Genomic DNA, 13,764 nt, shown 5'->3' on the forward strand with positions numbered 1-13,764 from the left:
TGATGAGTCCTAATAGACTAGTTATAATGTGGGAAACACCTTGTCAACCATACCACTTTGTATTTATGCTCCAGGAGGGGGATGCATAATGTAGCAATGCAGATGTAGTGATTGCCGAGAATTGCATCCCCTGGCTTATTTGCCTAGTATGTAAGTTTCATGTAAGAAACACACACTGATGAGTCATAATAGACTAGTTATAATGTGGGAAACACCATTTCAACTATACCTGTTTGTATTTATGTTCAAGGACGGGGATGCATAATGTGGCAATGCAGATTTAGTGCTTGCCGAGAATTGCATCCCCTGGTTTATTTGGCTAGTACGTAAGTTACATGTAAGAAACGCACACTGATGAGTCATAACTGATTGGTTATAATGTGAGAAACACCATTTCAACCATACCTCTATGAATTTAAGCTCCAGGAGGGGGATGCATAATGTGGCAATGCAGATTTAGTGCTTGCCAAGAACTGCATCCCCTGGTTTATTTGGCTAGTATGTAAGTTAAATGTAAGAAACACACATTGATGAGTCATAATAGACTAGTTATAATGTGGGAAACACCTTTTCAATCATACCACTTTGTATTTATGCTCCAGGAGGGGGATGCATAATGTAGCAATGCAGATTTAGTGCTTGCCGAGAATTGCATCCCCTGGTTTATTTTACTAGTATGTAAGTTACATGTAAGAAACACACACTGATGAGTCATAATAGACTAGTTATAATGTGGGAAACATTGACGTGTAAATAGGAGGCTCTGCTGAGCAAGAATCCATAATCTGCAGACCAACATATGTAAGAATTCTTATGCAATATATATATATATATATATATATATACTGTATATATATATATATATATATATACCTGTTATCATGTGGCGGCTCACATTTGCTGTGTAAAGCCTAAAACAATCCATTACTTATTGACAGTATAACACAAAAAAGTCAAGCCACAAAATAAACACACCTGAATCACGAAGGAGAGTGGTGGAAAGGTTGACTCTTATGTTGTTTATGGCTTTTGTGTTTGAGTCAATGGTAGGGGGATTTCATTCCAGTAAAGAATTAGCAAACTGAAGACAGATGGGTGAGTAAGTTAGTATAAAAGAATAAATGTTTGATTACATTGAAAATACCAAACATACAAGCATAATAAAAACAGGGGACTTAATAACTTTATCAAGTGATGGTTTAAATTTTTGCGGGTCAATCTTTACCCTGGCTACTTTTCACCAACGCTAGAATGAAAATAACATTTTTTGCATGGTGTATGAATACTTTAATTTGAGACCAATAACCACAAAAATGTATATTTTGGGATGTTCACAAACCGGATAGCTGTCAGGAATTTCGGTGGGATAACGTGCTTCCTTGCCAAACATTAGAAAGTATGGAGAATATTTGGTTGTTGTTTGTTTTTTGGTTCACATTGCGAACATGACCGGATCCAAATATTCATCCCATCTTTCTGGTCTTTGTTCAACCAGTTTGCAGAGGGCCCTGAAAAATAACAGTAAAGTATTTAGATATATATATTTTTAAGAAAAATAGAAATTGTGAATGACAGAGAAAAGCCTAGTTGTGATGTCCTCACTTTTGAATGGTTCCATTCATCCTTTCTACCAGACCATTAGTCTGGGGATGAATAGGGGCACAAACGCTTCTCTGAACTTCTAGTTTGGCACACACACTCCTATTGATCTGGTAGAAACATAGAAAATATTTAAAATTTCAATATGTTCAAACCCTGAATGAATTGTTAAATACAACATGTAAGATTTAATAATTCCAATATTACCTCATTAACAAATTTGTTGCCTTGGTCGTTGAGGATTCTCTTCGGTGCCTCAGATTGATACACAAATTTAAGTATCTGCTCAGTGACCTCATCAGCTCGTTTGGATTTAATTGAGTAGGCTTGTAGCCACTTTGTGAAACAGTCTATCATCACACAGATATATTGGTTGCCACTTGTGGTTGTTTTTAGCTTTCCAATTAAATCCATTCCAACCAGCTCAAATGGTTCTGTAACCTGAAGACAAAAAAAGAAAGCAAATTTAAGTCAGCACTGAGCATCTTAAATTTTTTCTAAATTCACTTACTTTTGCATTTTTTAAATTATGACAACAAATAATAATACCTTATTATACTAACATCAATAGACATGCTCATGAGAAATTAGCTTCATAAAAAAAAATAGTAATGTCATTTAAGCAAATTGGGTCAACGCACTGGGCCCTGGTACCAAGGCCTTTGGCTTAGTCTGTCCTGCATCAAGCCATGACTTATCAGACACGGGTTTGATACATTTAATGAATGCCAATTACTTCACATCTCTTGGTCTGTTGTTTTTTTTGGGGGGGGTTTTTTTTGGTCTTTTACTCCTTTTTATGGGCAAATATATTTGCATGTATCTACCCTCTTGTCAATGTCTTTGGTCATACCAGGCCAGAAAAACCGTCTGCAAATTGCATCTCTAGTTTTTTTCTGGCCTGTAAGTGCTCCTGTTGCACTTGAATGAAATTCCATAAAAAGGTACTGGCGTCTTCTGCACCACAAACCACTTTTGTTTTGTTTGCATCTCCTAAAAGGTAGATTATAAAATTAGCAAACTTCCTTCATGTAAGCACATCAGTAAAATTAAATAAGTATAAAACAGCAATTTTACTAATTACATACATAGAACACTAAATATATTCAACTTAAAATTCCATATTCGTGCCAAAGAAAGCATTTAATGTCATAGACAGATCGATTGATTTAAGTGTTGAGAAAATTGGGGAACTGGCGATTTAGCAAAGGACAAAAATTCTTCAAAATTCTTGAGATTCTTCATATGGAAAGTGAGAAGTATATGTGAGGGGCTGACTAATGCTGTGTTGCCATTAAAACAGCATATGAGTTGTTACACTTAAGAGAAATTTCTAGGTCAACCGGAGTTCAGAGTAAATCCCTTGTTTGTCTGTGTATGGTTTCTTTGTCCCTGTTTTCCAGAACACAAGAAGCCACCATATGGATGTCACAAGTTTGTTTGTTTTCTCAATCTTCTATCTAACTTGTCCAGCATAAACAGGACAGTGGTCTGGCAGCTAATTGCTCTTTTCTGAGCTTTATTAATTTAAGGCTCCCCCTGATAAATATAAAAATCATGAATCAGAATAACACTAACATAACTGTAGTTAATAATAATTAAAACCAAGGTACAACACATTGGCTTTGTCAGCAGGCAGGTTAATAAATGTGAGAACAAAATATAAGGTATTAGTAGTTTCAAGTTATCAGTATGATTATGTAAATGTACCATGTCCCCACAAAGGTCTGAAGCAGACCAGGGGGCCCATCCCAGGAGACACATGAAATTGCTGCATTGGCTCCCTGTGCGTTTCAGGATTGATTTTAAGGTTTTTTTAGTAGTTTATAAATGTCTTACTACAATATAGCTTGTCTGTTATGACTCATCAGTGTGTGTTTCTTACATGTAACTTACATACTAGTCAAATAAACCAGGGGATGCAGTTCTTGGCAAGCACTAAATCTGCATTGCCACATCCCCCTCCTGGAGCTTAAATACAAACAGGTATAGTTGAAATGGTGTTTCCCACATTGTAACTAGTCCATTATGACTCATCAGTGTGTGTTTCTTACATGTAACCTACATATGTGAACCCTGCCCCTGTTTAAGAAAGACTGAAAATCTATTTTGTCAGATCAGCCTTTGATAGCAGATAATTAGCAAGCTAAATTATTTAGATGGCACTGACAAAAGATATAGGTATAACATATATATAATGACATAATAATATGTAAGGTATAAAATAATGATATAATGATAAATTATATAATATAAAGTATAAAAGAATTTATTATCTATTTTGATATAGCAATACCTCATTTTTAATAACTTTGTAACCTTTCACTTCCAGAAAAGACATGGGTTATTAACCAGTTTCACTGCAACTGGATCAAGGCCAGTGCATTTGTTTTCACCATTCTTAACCAATAAGTGATGAATGACTATTTCCAATAAGACTATAACAAGCCATCTTTGCATCTTTATTATTATAAAAAAAATTAAACTGGTCAGTTTGATTCTTATAATTTCTGTAGTGACGTGTCTTGAACTGAATCACTGTGAACATAAATTAGAAGGAAGAACATGGAGAAGTTCAAATTCTAGAGAATGAACTATTTATTAACAGATTTACAAGGTCAAAGCAACAAGATTTGGATAAAGTGATAAAAAAAACAATTATAAGTGCATCAAGACAATAGCGAATGTTAAAACCAAGAACATTACAAATTATAAAAGGGAAGCTTTTAGGAGACATCAATGAAGACACAACATAAGTGAGTCAGCTTTACTGGTAAGGTCTTCTCTCTGACTTTCTATATTAGTCAGAGAGAATGAATACAGGAGTCTGCTTTCATATCTGAGACATGGATCAGAAACAGAGCAACAACGTTCCAACTATTTCCTGGAACAAAATTACACTTTTAGTATATCTTTTCACTTTCTAACAGTTTTGAAACCATTTAAACACTTTAATATGTTAATTTACAAAAATAAACTAAAAATACTGAAATGACAAAATATCATCTTTGGATTTGTGTATGTATTACGCAGCCCAGTTATAATGCAAATAATTTCTACTGGAGTTTTCCTAGCATAAGAGCAAAGTAATACATTAATCATTAAAACTGCAGAATGTAGTAGAAGTACATTTGCAAACCATATTTAAGGCACTAATCAATACTTCTTTATATTTGTTTGATAACTTCATTGAATTCTAAATATTTCACTGGCACATATAAAATTAATCAAGGCAATTAAAAGCTTGCAGATCACAATCAGAATATGTTTTCTTTAGGTGGTTTAAAATCTGAGTTTGTAACGAAACTGAACATCATTCATGGGCTGCATCGATCCAAAGCCCCATCGCCTGACGTCAATTTCAGGTATCTTCTCATCGGGATTCTTCAGCTCAAACTCAAAATAGACCAACATGAGAAAAACAAACTGTTTCAGCTCGTTTGTGGCAAAGAAACGCCCAGGGCACATGGAGACTCCTGCACCCCATGGCATGCTGTAGTATTTCACCTTTTTTCCTGCTTTGTAAAAATCTGTCTTTCTGCTGCCGTCTGGGTTCAGAAAACGGTCATATTTGAATGAATGAGGATCGGAGTGTACCTCTGGGTCAAGATGCACTGCAATGTAAGGAAATACTGCCATTCTGTCCCCTTTACGAATGAAGTATTCACGGCCATCTGCCATTTTGAGGGTCATATCCTGGAGTACTGCCCTGGTGAGGAGGGGAGCAGCTGTAAGTCGAAGGGTCTCTTCCACAGCACTGTCCAGAATCGGTGTTTTCATCAGCATTTCTCGGGTCAGGTTGATTAAAGGGCCACCACGATGGACTTCTTGCCCAGACTCCTTCAGAACTTTATCTACTTCTTGCCTCACTGCTGCCATGGCCTCTGGGTGTTTCAAAAGGAACAGGAGCAGCCAAAATGAAGAAGGCCCTGTGTTACCCTGAGAGGCCCAAAGAAGCACAAACATGTACTTGTTGATCATAGACTCTTTCATACCCGTCTCTTCTTTAGCCTGGTGCATGTCCCACACCCAGCGACTGATGTTGTCCTTGGTCTTCATCTTCTCCACTGATAAAACCTTCCAGAAAAATTCCTGTAACCTATTAGCCTCCCTTTTTTCCATTGGTGGAAGGACCCCATAAGCCAGGTTTGGAAAGAGTTGGTCATATTTCCGAAACTCATAAAATAAGGCTTCAGATTCAGCTCTGTCTTTCTCTTTGGCTGTCTCTCCGCTTCCCTCTGATTCATATGGCACATTACCAAACAGGGCTAAATATCCTGCTCTGAAAACAATGTTGTAACTGTACATAAACAGTCCATCTTCTTTCCAGGGCCTTTGTTCTGCCTCTGAGGAGATGCTGTGCAACATCAGGTTCTGCAAATTACTCATCATGGCTTGTGTCATTACTTCCAGGCCTTCTCCCTTCAAGTGCTTGTTACTAGACAAATGAAGGCTTTCATGATCACCCTCGATTGGTATGTAACCAAACACTCTCTCAACCAGCTGTGCAGCAAAACTGTTAAAGTCCAGTTTCTCTCTACTCTCCTTAACAAATGCCCCAAAAGACAGGGGGTCTTGTAGGAATGTAATGTAAAATCCTGCTATCTGAATTGTGAAAACATCACCATGTTTTTGCTTCATCCTCTCCAAGAATTTCAATGTGTTCTTGCGGAATTCAAGGACATGGCCCAGCCAAGGAATGAGCCCTTTGTCCAAGGGAGGTTCTCCTGGTCGCCGCTGTCGAAAAACCCCAAGAAGGTACAGCCCTCCGAGCAGAGCAACAAAAAAGCCAAGAAGGATCGGCAGCAGCAGACCCATGACTGCTTAGTGTGGTAGCCGCAGAGTGAGTTGGAGTTTAGATTGACGTTCAACATGATAAACAGACTTTTGCTCCTCCCCTCCTTACTAAGCTTTCCTGGGAATGCTGGCTCAGTACTTTAACTATATCAGAGAAGTGAAACGTGAACCAGATGTTTTCCATAAGAATTTGTGTGCTTTTACTGAACATGTTAAAACAGATAAATTAAAAAGAACTAGAAAGAAAGAGCCTGCTTGCTTTGTTATTATTATATGGAAAAAAAGATGAACTTCCTGTAAAGTGATGTTTTAATAAACTGATGATAAATATTCATTGTTTTCAGGAAATTAAAAAAAAAAAAATTGCTAAAATGTGTTTATAAACGGTTTACGTACAACCATACTGTATAAAATAATAATTTAAATACAGTCAGTAAAGGCCCTGAGAACTTCACAGGGGCTGATTGTGTTGTTCAAATACAAAAGTAAATTTTTTAAGTTTCTAGTGTTGGACTGACATTATTTAATCCTTTTAGAGTCTGCTCACAGGCTCAAACAGCAGAGAATACCACAGCCATTAAAGACTGCATGTCAGTTTTATCTTAGCAAAGAAATTACATCATCTTTGATTTCTCTTAGTGTCGGAAGTAACAAAGTGTAATTTAAATAGAAAAGAAACATAAAACTGACACAAATTTCCTGTGATCATATTAATACATTCTTATCATGAGTTTTATGGGTACAAGGACAGGCCAAAAGACAAAAAGGCTTCCCTGATAAAGCCTGACCTTGACCAGACCAAGTCTGAAAACCAGACCAAACTAGTCCACCTGTATTTCTTTGACGTAAGACCCATAACTGTTCGGTTGATGCCCTCATTCAAAGATCAAATATTTTTGCACAACTGCAAAAAAAAACGGATAGCCCGACTGATAGAGGTTTCACAAAAAGAGATGCATTTATAAATGCATAAATGTCTGTACTGTTTTCCCACTCACTGTTAACGTTATTATTTGAGCTGAATAAAGGTGTACTAGTGAATGCAGCATACATATGGGATTTAAAGGAAAATTGCAAGTGGTACTTTTAAAGCAATATTAACTACAAAGTAATTCTGAGGAAGGTTTTCTGTACCTTTTATTTGTTTTTTGTTTTTTTTTAGCAAGTTGAACTACAGAATATCAAATTGTATTAAAACAGGTATTAAACTGGTTTATCCCCCCTTTTTTTAGATGCAAAACTAGAGGCAGTAAAAGAACTTCTTTTTTGAAAGTTTTCATTCTTTTTACAAAGTCAACACAATGGACATTTCTTTGCTTCCCTCGATGATGCCCAATCCGTGGATGATTAGTGCCACCTACTGGATGGTGGCACTACTAATAATCTGGATTATTATGAAGATAGAGGGGACTTATATTTAAAGTAATTAAATTGGTTTATTCAAACATAAATCAGATTTATGTTACACTGTGTGTTGCAAATCATTCTTACAAAAAAAAGTCAGAGGACTTTTGAATGTACTTTTTATTATGGGGTTGTATATATTTCTAAGTATGTACGTAATCTATAACTAGGTGCATTCACCAGGTTTCTATCTGTCCTACATAACATTTCAGCAAACGCTCCATAGTGACTCTAAACAAAGCACAAAAAGTAAGAAAATTTGTGCTAACTTGATCATTTCTTTGTTGTAACCATGTTTCTTGGCAATGAATTGTTTTGAATATTCAGAAAGCCTGTTTGCATCCCTTTTAAAATGAGCCACAAGGAAAATGCATTTATAGGATGAGCAGCAGAGTTGAGTACATGTGGTGTAATCATGAAAAACTTGCCAAATCTTTCTTGCCAAACAATTATCAAAAGGGTGTGAAAAAAATCCTAATAGAATCATTTAAAAATAACTAAATTAAAATTATTAAAAGCAAGCAACAGTCTAGATAAATTAAAAGATACTCTGCAGATTTCATGCATGAGGATAGAAATGGTTTAACCTTTAAGTGTCTACATTTGGTGAAAGTTTAATCTCCTATGAAAAAAAAGGGCATAGTGGTCATTTAATCAGTTTATTCATTTAACAAACAGGGATCTCATTAGCATGTGGAAAAACCATACACAGCAACAACTGAACTGTGGCATCCAAGATTACAACGCTCACCTTCACAGAACGAGGTTTGCCAGGAACTACCTCCAGAATGGCCTGAATGCTGTCCTGACCTCAACCCCATTGAACAGTTGTGGGATCAGACTGGGTGTGCTCTTAATGCCAGAGTGCACCACGTTAGCTGAAGAAAGGGATGCCATCCCACAGTGAGACGAAGCTGGCGATCAAGTATGATCAGTTTATCAGTTTTTCAGGGATGCAACCCACATACTGTACATACTCAACTCTCCTGATTATCCCAAAAATGCATTTTCCTTATCAATGTGGCGCCATTTAAAAGAGAAATAAGTGGGCTTTCCAAATATAAGATTTCTTGCCAAGAACCTTTGTTACAACAAATAAATAATATTTCACACACACATTTCTTGCTTTTTGTGCTAAGTCTTATATTGCAAAGTTCTTATCAAATTTCTGATTATACTGTCACATTCCACATTCATGTGAAGGTGCAGAAATAAATGATTTAGTTTTCATTCAGTATATTGAGTGTAAAGTTTTCCCCCAAAAGCATTATCTCATTAGTTAAATGGCTGAAATTTGAAAATGCACATTTTATCATAAAATTCATGTAATGATTGAGGACTGAAGGCTTGAACTGAAGTGAATTCATAACAATTTAAAGACATGTTAAATAACTGATCTGCATCTGGTGGTTGGCACTGTTGCTTCACAGCAAGAAGGTCTTCAGTGGGAATCTTGGCTGGGGATTTAGAGTGGAGATTTTGTATGTTCAGCTTGTGCATGTGTGGGTTCTTTCTGGGGACTCTAGAGTGACTATAAATGTGAATGTTTGTGTCTTATTTATCCAGACCAGTCCATGGTCATTGTCCCCCCTCTTTCCCTGAATTGTATTAAGCAGGTATAAAAGTGGATGGATGGATGGATGGATGGATAATTCAGTTGTTTAGTCTCACCTCACTGATCCTTTTCGAAATAAACCTGAAGGTGAAGCTGTGCATTTTCAGCATTGTTACTGCAGTGTTCAGAGCTATTTTACTGCAGCAGTCTTTAGAAGAGCTATTTATATATATATATATATCTGTATGAGAGAACGTGTAATGATGAAAAGGCTTAGTTTTGAATCTTACATTAGTCAATACTCTTCAACATATAATTTGATTAAAGCTCCTCTACCTTTAAAGTGTTTGTCTGCTTTAATCCACAGAGTACATCAGGGTCTGGTACATGATCAGTAGAGACTCCATAATTGCATAAAGGAAATGCCACAGACTCATTAGTGCTTCAAAGCTGTTTCTGATCTCACTCAAGACGGATGAACACACTGCAGAGGCTCTGAGATAAACAGGCAAATTTGTTTACAGAATATATATCTATATAAAATATAATGGACTGAAATAACAGAAATAGTATAGGCTATATTTGTTTAATATTTTATTAATGAGCAAGATGCTTGAGCGTTTTAATTTTTGCTTTGTTGACGGATTATTCCTATCATTTTCACATTACCAACAAGAACAATTATTATTCTTATTATTAATATTATTATTAGTAGTAGCAGTAGTAGTATTAATATAAGTATTTAGTTTGTGGCACGTGCAACATCACGCGACCACGTGCCATTTGTCCAAGATTACATCATCCCAGAGAAGAAAGAGTAAAGCAAGAACAATCACTTCCACGTTGTTCCAACTTCGTTTAAACACCAGGAATCAAATCGAAGGTCTAACACTTTGCTGTCAGAATATATAAACTCTGAAATGTGGAGTAGACCAACGTAGTAGTAGTTTTCTTTCAAAGACAGCTCATGCCATAGAAAAAAGTTAATTGTGTACTTCTGTCGAGTAAAGAGAGCACATTCAGTCGCCTGAATAATACAAAGGCCAGACGCCAGAAATGATGTGCGCAAGAACAGGCGCTGTATTCACGGAACTTCGGAATTACTGCAGTCGTGAAACACTTGAATCACACCACGAATTTACTCCGTAACTTAGCCTACTTTTACTATTTTATGTTACTCTGAACAAAATCCACGAATTATTTTTCCATTTTTAACTTTCAGTGTTTTTGTTGGACATATGAGGACTACTAAAATCAAATTATGTATTTTGAAAAGAAAAAAAACACTCATCGTCCTCGTACATATTGATTTATTCCAACATTTAATTAACTTTTTTTTAATTATTTTTATTTAGTGTAATGAAAACGGTACGTGTCACATGACATTGAGCAGTATTTACAATTTTGTCCTATAAACTTGAATCTAGCACACGCGTAAGTAACGTCAGACCTGCGTAGTAGGTCGTTATATCACACTGCCGGCTTACTTCCTGCGTTCGTGCTAACTGTGACAGGGAAGAATCAAAAAAAGTCACTGGACAATTTTTTTCTTTTTTTAGGAATCCGAAGAGCAACACGGTCCTTAATACGGTAAAAACCATCTCAACTATATGATTGTAAAATTGGGGGTTTTAGCCTCCGTTTAAACTGTTGCTCTCGATTGTATGACTTTCTCTTATTCTCAGGGTTCATATGATCTCAAAGCAGAATTTAATTTCCGAATTATAACTCCTCATTAAATATCGGAATGAATTTGTTTTTACGACGGGCTGTATATGTGGCTATTTAACTGTAGGCCTAGAAAAATGTCTCTGCCCTTGATGCGTCACCTTTGGGAGAGCATGAATAACGTTCAACTACGGGGTCCAACGTCAAAGCCCGTTCATGAGACTAATTTAGCGCGTAAAAATGAACAGCAACTAACTGGCCTACTGTGTTTTGCTTTTAGTCAAGATGTCCTCATATGAAGAAGAAAACGAATCGAAGTTATTGCGAAAAGCAAAGGAGAATCCATTTGTCCCAGTGGGTGAGTATGTTTTGTATTTAACCATTAATCGCAATGATTGACAACACTACATAAGTTAAGGTATTTCGGTCGGTTGGTGATGTTGTATTGTTTACATTTCTTGTTCCATTAATTATTTTTGCTAATTGATTGCCTTTCTTGTTCTTTATAGGCATAGCTGGATTCTTTGGCATTGTTGGGTACAAACTGCTGAAAATGAAACAACGTGGTGATACAAAAATGTCAGTGCACCTGATTCACATGCGTGTAGCTGCCCAGGGCTTTGTGGTTGGAGCCATGACTGTTGGTAAGTATTGTGGACATATAAGGGATGTTTCTGATCTTAGTTGCATGGCTGTTGTACATAAATGAGGTGGAAAATGAGATAAAAGTGTACAGTGTCAGCTCCCTTAATTGGCCTTTTCAGTCTCTTTGTTTCTAATTAGGCATATAGACTATACTAGAGCAGGAGCAGAGCAGGATAAAATGGTTCTTTACATTTACATTGCCAACGTACATGTCCCTGAGTAAATGCTTTTTCTACCCTGAAAACTGGTAATACTTCGTCAGTGATGAGGGCTGAACTAAATTTATTTTGTTCTAACATGTTGTGTTTTTAAAAAGCTTTAGGAGTCATTCTGTAACTCATTCTTTTCTTTTTTTTATTGTAGGGGTCCTGTATTCAATGTACAGAGAGTACATCGTGAAGCCCAATGAACAACAGAAATAAATCCAACAAAAGTGAACATGAACTCTTGAATTAATATTTGATATCCCTTAATATTGCCTCATATTAAGGTTTGTAGAAGATTTGTTTTTACAGATGTGTCATATGTTTTATATGCACGCATCCTTTAAGCAGCACCTAGTCACTGCAACAGCTGTAACTAAAAGATAACACTTCCTTCCTCTACACAGTACAACAGAGGTAATTCTGTCAGTTTTTTTTTAATTAATGGAGGGGTAACTGTGTGGGCAGGGGGCATTATTGATGGTATGTGAGGCTAAGTGTGGGTTTGAAAATTACCTTTGATGGTGCACATACTGATATTAATATTAGTCATTATGTTACTATTTCATAATATTTAATTTTTTTTTGCTTTGTTTCTTTTTGTTTAATGATATGGGGTAGATTTGCCAAATAAAAAAAAAAAATTCACCTTAGTGTGTATATATATATATATATATATATATATATCCCTTTTTATTTGGGGCACCACAAAATGTGTACAACAATACCTGTCTTCTAAATGACCTCTCACATTATTTAACTAATGGCAATTTAGGTCATTTTTGACTCTGCAAAACAGACAAAATTATTCCATACAAAATACTTCATGGCATGGAAGTTGGAGGAACTTTAATATTTCTTGACAGAAATCATAAAAAAAAAATGATATTTTTGTAGAAATGAAATGGTCTTTATAAAATGTAACTGTAATGGACTCAGCTTTTATTTATTTATGTTTAGGATATTTCATTTTGTCATTATTTTATGCTACCCACTGGTTAATTGTTATAAGATATGAAAAGATAAGATATGAAATGGCTACATCTGTGTAGTAGCCCGTGTGTAACCCACTTTGCTTTGTGTGTGTCTACAGTTTGGAACCTTTGAAACATGTTCCAGCTGTCACTGTCTTCTTTTTGCATCATAATGCACACCATAATATATACAGCTACCAACTTTTTGTGTTAACTTAATGAGTTTAAAAAGAAAAATAAGGAAATGATACAGATTTAATGAAGTTGCCTTTTCATTTCTATTAAATAAAACTGCTCTGCTGTCACAAACTCATATGGAAGTGTTTTTCTTTTCTTTAAAAGACTTTTTTTTTGTCATGGAACACGTTTAAGGTAGCAATATGCTCCAGATACTCAGCCCGATACAGATTTTTCAAGTTGTGTGAAGATGCTTTTTTTCCCTTCTTGGTAACATAAAATATCTGCCTAAAATCCAGCAATACATGCACAACATGTCGATTCCTGCTGGTTATGCCATGTGAAGCACGTACATCACAAGCCACAAAAGAAAAAAAAAAAAAAAAAAACAGTTGGGCGTGTATCTTAGTTTACAACCAATAGTTATCTCATCTCAAAGACTGTCATGAATCAAGAAATGTCTATGTAAGAATGACTATGCACATCCTGGACTGCTCAGTTGAATGACTTTTTAGTCATTCAACAGTTCTATTGAATCAGCTTCATAAAGTGAACATTTCCTCCTATGAACACTCGCACATTTGAGTGCTGTCATTTTTGCACAAAATAAGTTTGCGTTGTCTTCTGTTGCAGTTTATTAAAATAAAGAAATTAGTCATATTTTTGCCTAATCTCCATTAATAAATGTTGATAATTTACTAAGCATTTTAATTAAGTACACAAACACTTTTTATTGTTTTGT

General features: G+C 35.7%; 2 protein-coding genes across 2 annotated transcripts; one reads left to right on the plus strand and one right to left on the minus strand.

Moving 5' to 3' along the window:
* Positions 1 to 4,179: 4,179 nt before the first annotated feature.
* Positions 4,180 to 6,445, minus strand: LOC121644145 (5-beta-cholestane-3-alpha,7-alpha-diol 12-alpha-hydroxylase-like). Its single transcript, XM_041991885.1, has one exon. The coding sequence runs from the start codon at positions 6,415 to 6,417 to the stop codon at positions 4,882 to 4,884; it is 1,536 nt and encodes a 511-aa protein (XP_041847819.1). The 5' UTR covers positions 6,418 to 6,445; the 3' UTR covers positions 4,180 to 4,881.
* Positions 6,446 to 10,789: 4,344 nt separating this feature from the next.
* On the plus strand, positions 10,790 to 13,158 carry higd1a (HIG1 hypoxia inducible domain family, member 1A). Its single transcript, XM_041991890.1, has 4 exons — positions 10,790 to 10,945; positions 11,304 to 11,381; positions 11,533 to 11,667; positions 12,032 to 13,158. The coding sequence occupies exons 2-4, from the start codon at positions 11,309 to 11,311 to the stop codon at positions 12,088 to 12,090; spliced, it is 267 nt and encodes an 88-aa protein (XP_041847824.1). The 5' UTR covers positions 10,790 to 10,945; positions 11,304 to 11,308; the 3' UTR covers positions 12,091 to 13,158.
* The last annotated feature ends 606 nt before the right edge of the window (positions 13,159 to 13,764 follow it).

Source organism: Melanotaenia boesemani, chromosome 8 (genome assembly GCF_017639745.1).
Source record: "Melanotaenia boesemani isolate fMelBoe1 chromosome 8, fMelBoe1.pri, whole genome shotgun sequence".
Lineage (NCBI taxonomy): Eukaryota > Metazoa > Chordata > Actinopteri > Atheriniformes > Melanotaeniidae > Melanotaenia > Melanotaenia boesemani.